Source organism: Lynx rufus, unplaced genomic scaffold (genome assembly GCF_022079265.1).
Source record: "Lynx rufus isolate CCGP_SWC_20201006 ecotype Redwood Valley unplaced genomic scaffold, mLynRuf1.p SCAF_4, whole genome shotgun sequence".
In the NCBI taxonomy this organism is placed as follows: domain Eukaryota; kingdom Metazoa; phylum Chordata; class Mammalia; order Carnivora; family Felidae; genus Lynx; species Lynx rufus.
In genome coordinates, this window is record NW_025814856.1 from 13,418,112 (window position 1) to 13,432,913 (window position 14,802).

The window sequence follows — 14,802 nt, forward strand, 5'->3', positions numbered from 1 at the left end:
CCTATCCTTGTTGGGAAATTTGAGGGTTTTTTTTTTTTAAGTTTTAACTTAAATTCCAGGTGGGTAACGCACAGTGTAATATTAGTTTGAGGTGTATGATACAGTGATCCAGCATTCCATGCATCACCCGCTGCTCATCACAAGTGCACGTCTTCATCCCCATCACCTATTTCCCCCGTCCCCCCATCTGCCTTCCCTCTGGCAACCATCAGTGTGTTCTCTGTGGCTAACACTTGGTTTCTTGGTTTCTCTCTCTCTTCTTTTTTTCCTTTGCTCGTTTGTTTTGTTTCTTAAATCCCACGTATGAGTGAAATCATACGGTATTTGTCTTTCTCTGACTTATTTCACTTAGCGTGATACTCTCTAGTTCCATCCGTGTCATTGCAGATGGCAAGATCTCATTCTTTCTTTAAATTTATTTTTACTTAGGGGCGCCTGGGTGGCCCAGTCGGTTAAGCGTCCGACTTCAGCCAGGTCACGATCTCGCGGTCCGTGAGTTCGAGCCCCGCGTCGGGCTCTGGGCTGATGGCTCGGAGCCTGGGGCCTGTTTCCGATTCTGTGTCTCCCTCTCTCTCTGCCCCTCCCCCGTTCATGCTCTGTCTCTCTCTGTCCCAAAAATAAATAAACGTTGAAATTTATTTTTACTTATTTATTTATATTTCATTTTTTGAGAGAGAGAGAGATTGCTTGAGCGGGGGTTGGGGGTGGGGGAGAGAATCCCAAGCAGGCTCCATGCTAAGCATCACAGGGCTCAATCCTGTGACCCTGGGATCATGACCTGAGTCGAAATTAAGAGTTGGCCACTCAACCAGCTGAGCCACCCAGGTGCCCCAAGATTTCATTCTTTTTTATGACTGAATAGTATTCCTTTTTTTTTTTTTTTTAAGTTTTTAAATTTATTTTGAGAGAGAGAGACAGAGAGAGAGAATCCCAAGCAGGCTCCACACTGTCAGCCTGGAGCTTGACTTGGGGCATAAGCCCACGAACTGTGAGATCATGACCTGAGCCAAAATCAGGAGTCAGATGCTTAACCCACTGAGACACCGAGGAGCCCCCACATCTTCTTTATCCATTTATCAATCAATGGATACTTGGGCCACTTCCATAATTTGGCTATTGTAAATAATGCTGCTGTAAACACTGGGGTGCATGTATCCCTTTGAATTAGTATTTTTGTATCCTTTGGCTAAATACCTAGTAGTGGGATTGCTGGATTGTAGGGTAGTTAGTTCTATTTTTAACTTTTTGAGGAAACTCCATATTGCTCTCTAGAGTGGCTGCACCAGTTTTCATTTCTGTCATCAGTGCAGGAGGATTCCCCTTTGTCTACATCCTTGCCAACACTTGTTGTTTCTTGTGTGGTTAATTTTAGCCATTCTGACAGGTGTGAGGTGATAGATTGGCATTTCCCTGATGATGAGTGATGTTGGGCATCTTTTCATGTGTCTTTTGTCCATCTGTATGTCTTTGGAAAACTGTCTATGCATGTCTTCTGCCCATTTTTTAATTGGATTATTTGGTTTTGGGGTGTTGAATTTTGTAAGTTCTTTATATATTCTGGATACTAACCCTTTATTGGGTATGTGATTTCCAAATATTTTCCATTGGGAGGTTTTTGATGACTGATTCAATCTCCTTTCTTGCTATATAGGTCTATTCAGATTTTCTGTTTCTTCTTGGATCAGTTTTGGTAGTTTGTGTGTTTCCAGGAATTTGTCCGTTTTGCCTGTTTTTTTAAAAATCCTTAATAGGTAATATTTTTGTTGTCTGTTTTTTAACATAACCTCAATGGCACTGTCTACCTATAACACAACTGATAGGCATCCCTTCCACTGCCTGGCCTCAGCCCGTTCCCCTCTGTGTCTCCCGCCTGCTTGTTCAGATCAGGATCCAGACAGAGCCATGGGTAGCTTCTGGCAATGTGTCTTCAGTCTCTCAATCTGTGACCCCTGTGCCTTCTCCCTTAGACCTGCCTGCCTTTTCTGGAAACTGTTTTTTGTTCATGTAACCGCCACTTATTAGAGGCTGGGCCTTCTGTTCTGTGTTATATCCTGTAGCTCCTGGTCACATCCAACCTCCCTGAGAGGGCAGGAGCCCCAGCCTGCCCCAGGAACTGTCCATATAGACTCACAAATGTTGAAAACTTCCCTCTAACCAGGAAAAATTTCTCTTTCCACTCCAAGAAGGCCTGAGCTGATCATTACTGAGTGGCCACACCACCATCTCCATCACCCAGAGTGGTCTAGGCACAGGCTGCCTGCTGGGTTGCCGGAGTGTGGAGCCCTGAGCCTGAGCGGGTATGGAAGGTAGTGCCCGCCTCTCGGCGTGTGGCAAAGGAAAGGCTCGTTGGGTGCAGGGCACAAACAGCTGGATTAGAAGCCCAGGTCCTGTCCAGGTGCAGCCTAACCCTCTGTGGCCCTGGGAAAGGCCTGTCCTCTCTAGGGGGTCCAAGGTCTGGATGTCCCTTTGTTTATCCATAACATCTTTGCTGAGCATGCCAGGCCATGGGGCCCCCCTGGGGACCAGGTACTCATAGTCTGGCCTCTTCTGCCCAGTGGCCTCCCACGTGACGCCCTCCTCTTCCCCCAGGCTGTGGCCATGGATGCCCTGTCTCTGGAGCAGCAGCTGCCCTACGCCTTCTTCACCCAGGCGGGCTCCCAGCAGCCACCACCGCCACAGCCACAGCCCCCTCCACCACCACCACCTGCGTCCCAGCAGCAGCCGCCCCCGCCACCCCCACAGGTGCCCGTCGGCCTCCCCCCAGGCGGCCCCCTGATGCCAAGCGCCAGCCTGACGCGGGGGCCCCAGCTGCCCCCGCTCGCGGTCACGGTACCGTCCTCTCTCCCCCAGTCCCCCCCAGAGAACCCGGGCCAGCCGCCAATGGGGATCGACATCACCTCGGTAAGCCTAAGATGGGGTCGTGTGGGGCCTGGCTCGGGGCGGGGGGGTGGCTCATGGATCCCAGGGGCTGTGGGAGACCCTCATTGGGCTCCCAAGGCCCAAAGACTTAGGTGTGTCTGGCTGAAGCCTCCTCACGGCTCCCCTTCAAGACCACCTTGGCCAGGGGTCAGGGCTGAAGCGAGCACTGCCGGGCCAAGGTTGTCATCCCTTGTACTGATGGGGAAGCTGAGACACAAGCAGGGATCATTTGTCCCAAACTTCACCCAAGATGGACTATACTGTGTCTGACTGCAAAGCCTCTCCCATGCCCTTTGATGCCCAGTACTTCAACCCTTCCCATCCAAAAACGGCTCCCTTGGAGGCAGGGAGGACACAGAACTCTCAGGGCCTGGGGAACAGACTGCTGGGACTTAGGAGGACAGAGTTGAACTTGGAGGAGAAGGGATGAATCCAGCCCTGTGGTTCATGCAGCACAGTGCCCTGGGCCAGAGACGTGCAATTTAGACCTTGGGACTCCCTGCTTGGGGCCTGGGGTCCTACAGCTCAGACCATGGGACCCTTTGCCTGGACCTGGGCTCAGGGTAATGGGTGCTTGATTTTGACCTCTGCACCCCCAAACCTTCTCGAGTGTTCAGACTTTCACCTTGGTTGCCCTGGTGGGAAGGGAGTGGTCTCGGCTATCTTTGACCATATTTAGAGCAATGGGGACTACGTTTAGGGTACAGCAAGCCCTCTCCACTCAGCCCTTGGCTGCCAACCCCAAGATAAGTGTCATCAAAACATGATGTGCTCTGCAGAGACTAGGCCCCCTGAGCTGGGTGGGGTAGGTGAAGAGAGACCTGTTTCCAAGCTGCTCTGACCCCTCAGAGGGCAAACCCCAGGGGTCCCCCGGACAAGAATGCGCACAAGCCTTTTCTTTGTCAGAAACATGGCTGGTGTGGGGGCAGCTCTGATGGCGGAGCCTGCTTGGAGTACCTCATTCCCTGACGCCCTCCAGCGGTGATGCCTCACTTTTGAGCTGGGCAGACAATGGAGGCAGGGATGTCTGGGCCAGGTGCACAGATGTTACCCCTCCACCCCCAGGGCTCGCTGTTGCCTTGCGCCCCTTGGGGGCAAGGGCTCTGGTTGCCTCTTTCTTGAGTTCGTGCAGCCTCCAATGAGCAAGGAGAACATCCCTCTGGACAGTTTCCTCTTTCCAACTCTGAGAAGGCCCGAACCGGTCATTGCCAAGTGACCGTGCTGGCGCCTCCCACACTGATACCTTGCCTGTTGTGCCCCCGTGCCCCTCCCAGGCTCAACCCCTATTCCAGACTACTCAGAACAGGCCACTGAGGAAATGGAGGAGACCGAGCATTTATGGGGCCCTGGGCTGGTCAGCCAGGCCTCAGTGAACAACAGGCCCAGAGAAGTCAGGGAGCTTGCCCAGAGGCACACAGCAGGTCCTGGGTGGACTGGGACCAGAGCAGGGGCTAAATCCAGGTCCTGCCCCAGCCCGTCCTGCCCCTGGTGAGAAGCTAAGGCCCTCTGTCCTTCAGGTGAGGAGGTAGCCGCCCCTGGGAAGTCTCTGGACAGCAAATGCATCAGGCTCGTCCCAAGCGGTGCCGGTGTAGTGACTGCCGGGTACCGGACGTCTTGCGGTGTGCCCCGCATGGCCTTGTTTGTCGGTCCCACCACCCCTCGAGGTGGGCAGGATGTGCTGTTGCCCAGAGTCGGCAGCAGAAGGCGGCGGCTGCCTGCCCGGCCCTGGGCCTTGTGTTGCCCACGTGCGTGTGGGTGTGTCTGTGTGTACACAGGTATGGCTGTGTGCACATGTGTGTATGTGGGTGCGGGTGTGTGTTCGTGTGGGTGCTCTGAAGCCTGCCAAGCTAAGGTGGACCCCTCCGCCCCCCGCCACGGTCCTCCGGCGCGATTCCGTGAAGCTGGGTTCTCTGACCACGCCCCCCCCCTCCCCCAGCCGGGAGCTGGGTTTGGAGACACGTGCCCGAAAGGCCCCGGGCTCCGACAGGGCTCAGGGACCCGCACCACTTGCAGGTGCTCCTGGTACCGTGCTCACCCGCTGGGCGGGGGGGTCTTCGGGGGGATGCTCGGCGGGGAACGGCCAGTCCCAGGAAGCCAGGCCCGGGGCCCCTCGCGCGTCCTGACCTGTCTGTCGTCGCAGGCGCCGGCTCTGCAGCAGTACCGCACTAGTGCCGGCTCCCCGGCTAACCAGTCTCCCACCTCACCTGTCTCCAATCAAGGCTTCTCCCCCGGGAGCTCCCCGCAAGTAAGGGACACCGCCTCCCCCCTCCCGGCACCCCGCGCCCCAGCGTTGCTTCGCGCCCCCCCCCCCGCGTCCCCCACCATCTGTGCCTCGCTCCATCCCATCTCGTCCACTCCGCTGGGGCGGGGAGGAGAAGGCGCCGCCCCACCAGGCCCGGCTCAGGAGCTGCCACGTTCCCGCCGTGTCTTTGTGGCCGGTGCGGAGCCCGAGCTGGAGGCGGTGGGCTCCTCGCCTGCCTTCGTGACCTCGGTGTTGGCCACACCCCCAGGCTTCTTGCCAGGGTCACCCCGGGGTCCCACAGCCTGTGCACACATCCCCACGCGGGCCTGCCCGCCCGAGGCTCCCCAGAGTGGAGGAGGGCTCCACCTGCTCTGGGGCACAGCTGAGGCGGTGGCCGGCCTGTGACTGGGGCTCTGACGCCTCAGACTCTTCTCCCTCTGCCTCACAGAAGGGTGTGTCCTCACAGGAAGCTTCTCTGAGTGGGGTCCATGTCCCCATCTCACAGATGAGGAGACTGCGGCTTGCCCCAGGCAACAGGCGGGACTCGACCACATCCATCAGATTTGGGTTTTTTCCCCAACGCGGTTGGACCCCAACCTGTGACACACATACATGCAACATACCCTCATCTGGGTTCCTCAGGAGTCCCCTTAGCACAACTCTCAGCTTATAACCAAATTCTGTCTGCAACATTCCACCAGAGAAGAGGTGCCCACAGAGCTGACATCAGGGCCCGAAATTTCCAGGCTGTAGAGCCTCCTCAGGACCCTGCCACGCCGTCCCCAAAATGTCACCAAGCTGAGAAGCTCCTAGGAGCCTCTTAGCAGTGCCTGAGGCCCTGAAGCCTCATTTTTGGTTCAGGGCACAAAAGAGAAAGGATTTTCCTCCCCTCCTAAAGAAGGAGAAGAGCTGTCTCACCAGGCAGGACCATGCAAGAACAGTGTTGAGTTCCCTGGTCCGGGGGACGTGTGGCCCGCTGTCCCCATTTCCCCAGCTCTCAGAAGTACGCCCACATGGGGCCCTGTGTGTTGAGATGGCAGGTGTCCTGTTCAGGAAAGGCTGTTCTCATGGTTCCATCTGCTGTAGGAGGAGCTCTCCTAGGATCCTTCCTCCACCACCCAACAGTGGCCTGGGTCCTGCTGGGACCATCTGTGTGCAGCTTCCTGCTCCACAGGCAGGTGGGGAGGGCATCAGTGAGCTCAGGGCAGGCCAGAGGTCAGTTTGGTATCTGTGGGCTCTGGATACATCGACACCGGTTCTGAGCCCTGGTGGCTCCCGAGAAGTGTCTAGTCTGGTCACGTGGTGTCATGGGATGCCGAGGGGGGGGAGAAGCTGGTCCAGGCAGGGGAAATGGCGAGTGGGGCCTATTCCTGAGGCTGGTCCTTGAATAATGTCTCTTTTTGTACAGGAGGCAGGAGAGGAATTCGGGGGTGGAGCAGATTTCTCAGTAGAGATTTGCCTAGACCAAGGCGGGTTGGTCCATCCTCGGCAGAAAGCGTGTTGCCGTCTTGTGAAGCCTGTGTCTGTGTGTTGGTCTGTCCATCCATCCGCTGGGTGCTGGCAAGGGAGGTGGGCCGCTCAAGTGGCTGTGAGGTCAGGGCTGTCACGTTACCTGGACCGAGCCAGACATGGGCCTGACATGGCCAAGAGGCCCACTAGGGGGCAGACCATGCTGGGTGGGCGGCGCCAGGCCTGGCTTCATGCTGCACCTGGATCCCTAGGTTGCACTCAGTGGCCCCGTGGGCCGGGGCCTCCCCTCACCTCCCCGGCCTCGAGTGGACATTGTGTCTGTCTGGCTGCACCTTGGGCCTTAGGCAGCTGGCCTTTGGTACTGTGTGCTGTGCTCCTCCCTTCCACCCTGAGCAGACCTTTCTGGCAAACTCTGATGGCAGCCTCACAAACAAAACCTTAGCCTGGGTCCCCTGCTTGTGTTGGGCCTCTTTGAGTCCAAAGCCACGGGGATGGAAACAGGTACCCCAGAATAGACCTGCTGCTTCTTCTATAGGGAAACCCATCCACAACCTTGCAGCCCCCTTTTCCAAACCTGAAGCTGGCTATATTTAGGGCAAAGGTGGCATTTTTGCCACATTGGCCGTTTTTCTTTCTGCTCTCAGCCCACTGACCAAGGAGGAAACAGACTTGTGTCCGGGCTGGGGATCTGTTTCCTGCGGCCTGGTGCCTCATGTGAGGTCTGGCCACGATGCACTGGTTGTCCCTCCTCCCGTCCATGTCCCACCGGGCTCCACCCTGCTCTCTCTCTCTGGCATCATAGGAATAAGCAGGGGCTCCAAGCTCTTGTTTCTGGTATCTCTTTTGCCTATGAGGGTCCCCAGTCCCCTGCTCTTCTGGGAGCAGACCTGTCTCCCGGCTAGCCGTGGAAGAATGAGAGTTGGGCTGCCTGCCCACCCATGGGTCCTCGGGTCCCCCAGGCAGGCAGCCATGGACAGATAGGTAGACGGGGCTTTCTGTGTGCCTGTCTTATGTTCGCTTGGCCAGCATCTGGCTCTGTGCGCCTGTCCTGTCCACATGTATGGCCTGCTACCATGTCCCATGTCTCCCTGGGGGCCTGACAAGGTTCACCAAGTACACTTCTCATCCTGAAATTCAGAGCACCTACTGCCTTGGCCCCGGTCACATATTTTACTCTGGAACCCTTCAGGCGGGGTTCCCAATCCCTGTGGCCCCCCTGTCTTCCATCTGATGGAAACCAGGTCACCCATTCCTGGGTTCAAGTAGAGGAGATGGAGGATGGCTCTTTGGGGGCTATTGGGATACTGAGGCCCCCCAGGAGCAGGTGGCGGAAAGAAACATCCTGAGATTGGGGAGCACCCTGCTCAGAGTGAGCCAGGCACCCCTCCATCCTGGAAGTTGTGGGCTTTCCCAAGAGGCCTGAGGTAGATGCTCTCAGCCTTCTTTATCCTGAGCATCCTCCGGGAAGTTCCAGGGGCCTCCCTGTGGGCACAACCAGCCTGAGCCCCAGCAAGCCCCCGACCTGGTCTTGGGGACCGTGATGACAGCAGGCCTCTCTTCTGTCTGCAGCACTCCTCCACCTTGGGCAGCGTGTTTGGGGACTCGTACTATGAGCAGCAGATGGCGGCCAGGCAGGCCAATGCTCTGTCCCACCAGGTGAGCGGGTGCCCGGGTCACAGCGCCCACAGCTTACCCGGACGCTTACCCGGACCCCGCCCGCCCCTCGGGCGTGAGCTTCGCTCTTAAGGCTCCCTCCTGTCTCCAGGCCTTGGAAAGGGTGGCTTGGCTTATGCCTCCCCAGGCATCTGTGCCTGGCCCACAGAATGAGGCCAACAGCAGAGGGGGAGGAAGGGTGGGCGGTGAACACTGTCAGGGACAGGCAGTGGCTGTAGCATCGGTGCCTCAGCGTGGGCCGTGCATGTGGGTTTACCGGGAGGTAGAGCTGGCTCCGCGTGGAGGCCAGGGTCTGGGGCGTGTGGGCATGAGAAGGGTTGGCCGCTTCCTGGAGCAGGTCACGCACCCGTCCCTCCTTCCATCCATCCATCCATCCAGTGAGCCCTGAGGGGGCCGTGTGCAGGCAGGCCTCGGCAGGTTCAGAGAGGGCGGAGGGGGAGACCCTGGGCATAGAATCTCATGCTCAGCAGCCCCGAGTGTCTGAGCGTGGGTGCTGGGCGTCTTGCAGAGGAGGTGGTCCCGGCTGCCACAGGGCAGGCCAGCCGGCAATAGCCAGGGGCTCAGCAGGGCCGGCCTCACGCCCGTGTGCTTCCCCTGGCAGCTGGAGCAGTTCAACATGATGGAGAACGCCATCAGCTCCAGCAGCCTGTACAGCCCGGGCTCGACGCTCAACTACTCGCAGGCGGCCATGATGGGCCTCACGGGCAGCCACGGGAGCCTGCCAGACACACAGCAGCTTGGCTACCCCAGCCATAGCAGCATCCCCAACATCATCCTCACAGGTGAGGCCACGTGTGTGGCATCCCGGGCGGGGGTCTTGGGCAGAGTGGGGGGCCCGGCAGCTGCGAGAGGCCTCATCCCCGGGAGAGACGGCGCCCCCGCCCTGCACGATGAGTCGTGACAGGACTGGGCCAAAGGAGGCCAGACCCCACCAACTTTGACTCGTTGCCGGGTTGTGGGACAGGCCAGGGGGACACACGCCGGACCCTGAACCGGGCTTCCAGTGTCCCGTGCTCAGAGCAAGAACAGGACAGAGCCAGTCACTCACCCGGCCCCGCATCAGCTCCCCAGGTCCCTGAACCCCATTAGCTGAGAATAGTGGGATTGCAGGTGACTAGGGGGTGGGCCCTGCACGGCAGGGCTTGTCACATGCAGCCAACATACATGCGGCAGGCCACACAGCAATGAGCATCCCAACGAGCACAGCGCCCAGGCTCCTAGGGACATGCATAGCACACGTGAGTAAGTCCCTGCTCCACGTGGCATAGAACCCAGACCCTTTGCTGCCTCTGCTCCACCCTGTAGATTGTGGGTTTTATTGAAGAAAGAAGCAATTTTCTTATAAGCCAGGACTGTCTCAGGATTGAGGGTGACACCCCCTGGTGGTCCCACTGACATCTCCAGGACGGAGAAGTCCGTGGCCAGGACCCCTAGAGGCCTAGTGCTTCCTCCCTACCCCAGGGGTGTGAGCAGTGGTCTGCAGGAGATGCTCTGGGGGTGGAAGCTTCAGACTCGAAAGAAGGATCAGGCTCCTGTGATGGCCACAACAGCCCAGAAGGACTTTTATACCCCTGTCTCAGACTGGGAAACTAAGGCCTAAGGTCTCATTGCAAGTAGAGGAGAGAGCCTAGGTTTGCATCCGGGTCTCTCTGGGGAGAACTCAGACATCCCCCCAACCCACAGGGAGGGTCCCTGATGCACACGTGCACACACACCCCGGTTTGCTTCTCAGTGGCGTACATGGAGGAGACCTCCTGGCAGAGCAGGAAAGGCCCCTGCTCCTGCCAGGTCACACTAAACATTTGACCTGGCTCTTAGCTCAGGGCTTCCCAGCCTTGGCACTGCTGATAACGAGGGGCTAGATCTTTCTCTGGGGTGGTGGGACCATCCTGTGCTGAGCAGCATCCCTGGTCTCCACCCACCTGATGCCAGTAGCATTCCCTCTTCTCTAGTCATGACAAGTAAAAATGTCCCTAGACATTGCCAGTGTCCCCTAGAGGGCAACCCCCCACGTAAGCACCCCTGGTGTGGCCCAAGCCCCTCTTCCCTGAGCATTGACAGGGGCCGCGGAGGCACAGGGCGTGGGGTCAGAGAGCCAGGGCCACGCTGAGACTTGTTTGTCCTGTGTCCCCCCCCCACCCCTACCCCCGGCTCCAGTGACGGGAGAGTCCCCTCCCAGCCTCTCTAAAGAACTGACCAGCACACTGGCCGGGGTCGGTGATGTCAGCTTCGACTCGGACAACCAGTTCCCCCTGGACGAACTCAAGATTGACCCCCTGACCCTGGATGGACTGCACATGCTCAACGACCCCGACATGGTCCTGGCCGACCCGGCCACCGAGGACACCTTCCGGATGGACCGTCTGTGAGCTGCACACCCGGCACATCGCCGCCCAGCCCCCGGCTCCATCACCCCGCCGGTCAGTGGTCCCGACGGCGTCTCCCTGAGCCCAGGGACGGCCGCGCTCCGTCCTTCGCAAACGGCCGAGCTTGTGATTCTGAGCTTGCAATGCCGCCAAGCGCCCCCTGCCCACCCGCCCGCCCCCCAGCTGTCCACCTCCCTTGGGAGGCCGCGTGTCACCCCCGCGGAGACTCCCTGCGCGTGCTCTCTCGCCCCCCACCCTGGGCCATGAGCCGTCCCCCTGTAAAATGCGGAAAGCGTGTTGGGGAGGGCCGCCGGCCTGGAGGGGGCGCTGTGGTCCACGGCGGCGGTGGGCTGAGGTGCATTTTCCGACTGTTGTCCAGCTCTCACTGCCTTCCTTCGTTCCTGGTCCCCCGACCTGCCCGCCACCCCCAGCCCGAGGTTAGGTAGAGAGCCAGCCCCACCCTGCCAAGGGGAGAAGGCACCAGAGAGAGGGGCAGACACAAAGCGAAATAAACACTATTTTGACTGCTGTCTTTTATATTTCTGAGCACATTCAGAGAATGCTAGAATCCATCCCATGGAGGTAGAATATAAAAGGTGTGAACAGAGCATGCAAAGCAGCTAAATCTTCCTGGGGCCCTTGCTCCCGCTTTGCCCACCCCCAGCCAGGTCCCTCTGTGGCCGCCTTTGCCCTGAAAGTGAAGCGCCCGGCCAGGACGAAAGGGCCTTCCAGGGGATGCATGTGGAGGCAGGGGTTGTTTCTGGGGGTTGTTTTCATCTCTCAACCTGTTTTCATCTTTTCTTCTCTGTACCTTGGTCACTGTCACTGTTATTTAAAGAATGGGGTGGGGAGGGGGCGGCCAGGGCATTTTTGTTGTGTTATTGTTTGTTTGTTTCTTTTGGTTTGTATTTACACTTTGGTTGTAGACAAGTAGCTGACTCTTTTGATCCAATACTTGCCTGAGAGCATGTTTTTATTCCAGAAATCCCATGTTATATATTTTTTAAGCTAACTGGAAGCAGTCTGCTGCCTGCCCGGATCTGAGCTGTGTCTCTGGCCGTTTTAGCTAAGGCCCACATTATCTCAAAACGGAAGGGCTGAGTGAGGGCGGATTGGGCCTGGTAGGCTCTCTGGCAGAAGCTTGAGGTGGCTAGAGGTGCCTCCGCTCCAGCCACGTGAGAGGCAGAATTCCGGGAGGGAGCCACGGCTTTTATTAAGGGTCTCTCCGAGACCCAGCTCTGCCTGGCCATCCTCAAGGTGCCCGCTGGTCTTCAGGGAGGACTAGTCCCAGACCCCGAGACTGGTGGCAACTGCAGCCCCTCTGTCCTGACATCCCCAAGATGAGGCTGTCCTCTTGCCCCCCACCCCGAGAGCCAGCTGACATTCGTCCCCTTCAGCTACCCCTTTCATGGTTCCTCCCGGCAGGGCTGGATTCGGGGGGCAAAGAGCAGTGTTGTCGTAGCGGGAGGTTTCCAGGTGCCTCTTGAAGTGCCTCCGGAGGCCGTGGTGACCATCAGGGCTCGGCCACCGTGCCGGGGGCTGTCCCTGTACCCTCCAGGCCCCGGGAGGGGTGACGGGGCTGTCTTTGTTTTCCGTCAGCTGCTCTGAAATAGGAACTTCTGTTGCAGTCCCTCCGAAGCCGCATCCTGAGCTCTTGCTGGCTCCTTGGCCTGCAGGCCGGGCCCGCACCTTCTGCTCGGTGTGATTCTTCTCTGTGGCGTCGCAGCCACTGCCTCTGGGTCTCAAGAGCCCTCGCCTCTGTCCGTGGGAGCCAGATTTGATCTAATGACATCCATCTCTCTTGTTCCTGGGCCGGGCTGTTAGCACGTGGCCAAGTGACTGGGCTGCCACAGGTGTAAGAAGGCCCCCTCCTCAGTCATTTGGCCCCTGATACCCTGGTCTGGGCTAAGGGACACGGGGTTAGTCCGGGGTTAGTCCGTCCAGGTCAAGGGCCCAGCCTCTTACTGAGGTAGGGGCTGGGAGCAAAGAGTGAGACTTTTTTTTTTTTTTTTTTTTTTAAGAAAACTACATGTACATAGAAGAGTTTGATTACCATTAGACTTGTATGTAGAACTTTTTAAAAAATGGCCTTAATAAAATTATAAACCTTCCTGGATGCAATTTTCAAACAAGGCATCGTGGACCCCATGTGGGAGCCTCGTCAGCCCGTATTTCCTGTCTGCCCGGCACCCAGTTCTCAGTGCAGATGGGCAGGAGAGGGAGGGTGTCCACCCCTGCAGCCTGTTTCCAGCATCCTCTTGGCCAGGGGCACAGGCGACATTGTATTTACATGGCCACTTCGGCTCATGAGGGGCATAGGTGCAGTTTTCCCAGGGAGGGGGTCCCAGCCAGGAGCCAGTGGCCAGGCATCCCTGTGTCCTCAAAGGGTTCATACCCCTGCCTGGGCCTGGGCAGACCTCCTGAGGTCTGCAACAGGGGATTTTGTTTATTTCTTAAATATTGCTTCTCTACTAAATATTCTTGAATTGCCAAGACTTCCTGAAACAGGACAGCCTAAGGGAACCAGCCCTTTAACTTGTGATGTGAAAATACTGTGATTTCAGGCGAGCTGCGCCGTGAGGGGTGGGCCGGGGCCCCTGAATATTGTATATAGACCCCGCCGCCTGTGTCCTCGCTCGCTCGTTCTGGACAGGCCTGGATGCTCAGCCCACATGAAGTCAGAGGCTAGGCCTGTCTGTCCCCCCACTGCTGCCCCCTGAGTGCTCCTGATTTCAGTCCCCTACAGCTGTGCGAATTTCTGCCCCAGGAACACAAACCGAACAGTGTGTTCCCACCTGCCTCAGTTTACCCTCTGTCCTCCAAGCCCCCAGGGCAATGAGTTTATTACCCCCACAGAGGCTGTGGGCCAAAGTAGAGCCCGGGATCAGCCCCTCTCTGTGTCCTTCAGAGAAGAGGGTTTATGCCACCACCCATCAAAGTCACCCCCCACACGCAGTGTCCAGGGCTGATGTGGGGGAGGAGAAGGGGTCTTGTCGGGATCGTGTTCCCTGTCACAGGTACCCATGCCAACCTCCTTCCCCACTACGTCCTTACCAGGGAGAAAACAGGCAGCACTCTTCGGGGACATCCCGCATTCCCCCCACCCCCGCCATTCTCCTCACATGCCCTGCTTCCTTCTGACATACTTCTGGGCAGGAAGCGGTGGGGGTGGGGTGGGGTGGGGCGACCCCTTGGGGCAAGAGGCCCTGAGACCCTCAGTGGAAAGCTCAGGGGGCAAGTTGACCCTTTAGCAAAATTTAGGGGCCACAGCTGACAGTATCCAAAAACTGTCTACACTCTCCTGTGGGGGATAAGCCAGAGAAGGAGCCCTAATTGTGGTGGGTCCAGTCCCCCCTGCCATTGCTGTCCATAGGATTCCCTGGGACTAGCAAGGCCTAAGGGGAGGGCAGCCGTGTGTGTTTGGGGCCTTTCCCCAGCAGCACCTCCACCCAGACCTCCCTGCTGGCTTCTGAGCCACCTGCCTGCCCCAAGGGTGTGCACTGAGCGCAGGGGTCCCGAGACACTCAGGCTGGCCTTTGCAGCCTCTTTCTGCTCTTGTCTACTTGTGGGTTTTGGGGGGCTGGGAAAGGAGGGTTCTGATGTCCGTGTGTTTGGCATGATTTCTTTGGGTGGCTGAGCTCCCCGGAGGATGGCTAGCCAAGTGGGCCCTGTGGTGAGGCCCGTGTGTCATAGTGGGGCAGATGAGAATGGACATCGAACACTCTGAGACCCCCACACGGAGGGTGAGAGGCTCTGTGTCCATCCGTATGTCCAGCGGTGGGTGTCCAGTTTTTGAGCCGTATGCCAGGTGCTAGCTGTGGCCCGGTCAGGATGGGAGCAGGCGCCGGGTCTTTGGGGGGCTGAGTGGGGCTCAAGCAGTAGAGACTGCCTTCCCCACCGTCCAGCATCCTGGGCCCAATGAGCCCCCATGAGGGACTATCCTTAGAGGGGCCCCCAGGGCAGCCAAGGACACATGGGAACGTGCCCCCTCCCCAGACTTCCACATCTCAGCCGACCCTGAGCTGGTTCATAACCAAGCATCCTTCCAAACTCCCAGCCCCATCTGGATTCTGGGTTTTCTGCATTTCCAAAGAAAGCATCCCCACTCCTAGGTACAGTCTGGGTGTGGTA

General features: G+C 57.9%; 1 protein-coding gene across 2 annotated transcripts in view; it reads left to right on the plus strand.

Annotated features, from left to right (window-relative positions):
• CRTC1 (CREB regulated transcription coactivator 1) overlaps window positions 1-11,210 on the plus strand; it is a 71,092-nt gene extending 59,882 nt beyond the window's left edge. For both annotated transcript variants that reach the window (XM_047096063.1, XM_047096064.1), the window contains 5 exons: window positions 2,590-2,901; window positions 5,060-5,164; window positions 8,201-8,287; window positions 8,907-9,087; window positions 10,463-11,210. In XM_047096063.1, the coding sequence (XP_046952019.1) occupies window positions 2,590-2,901; window positions 5,060-5,164; window positions 8,201-8,287; window positions 8,907-9,087; window positions 10,463-10,674 (897 nt within the window). In that variant the 3' untranslated portion in view covers window positions 10,675-11,210. The remainder of the gene's footprint in view (window positions 1-2,589; window positions 2,902-5,059; window positions 5,165-8,200; window positions 8,288-8,906; window positions 9,088-10,462) is intronic.
• The last annotated feature ends 3,592 nt before the right edge of the window (window positions 11,211-14,802 follow it).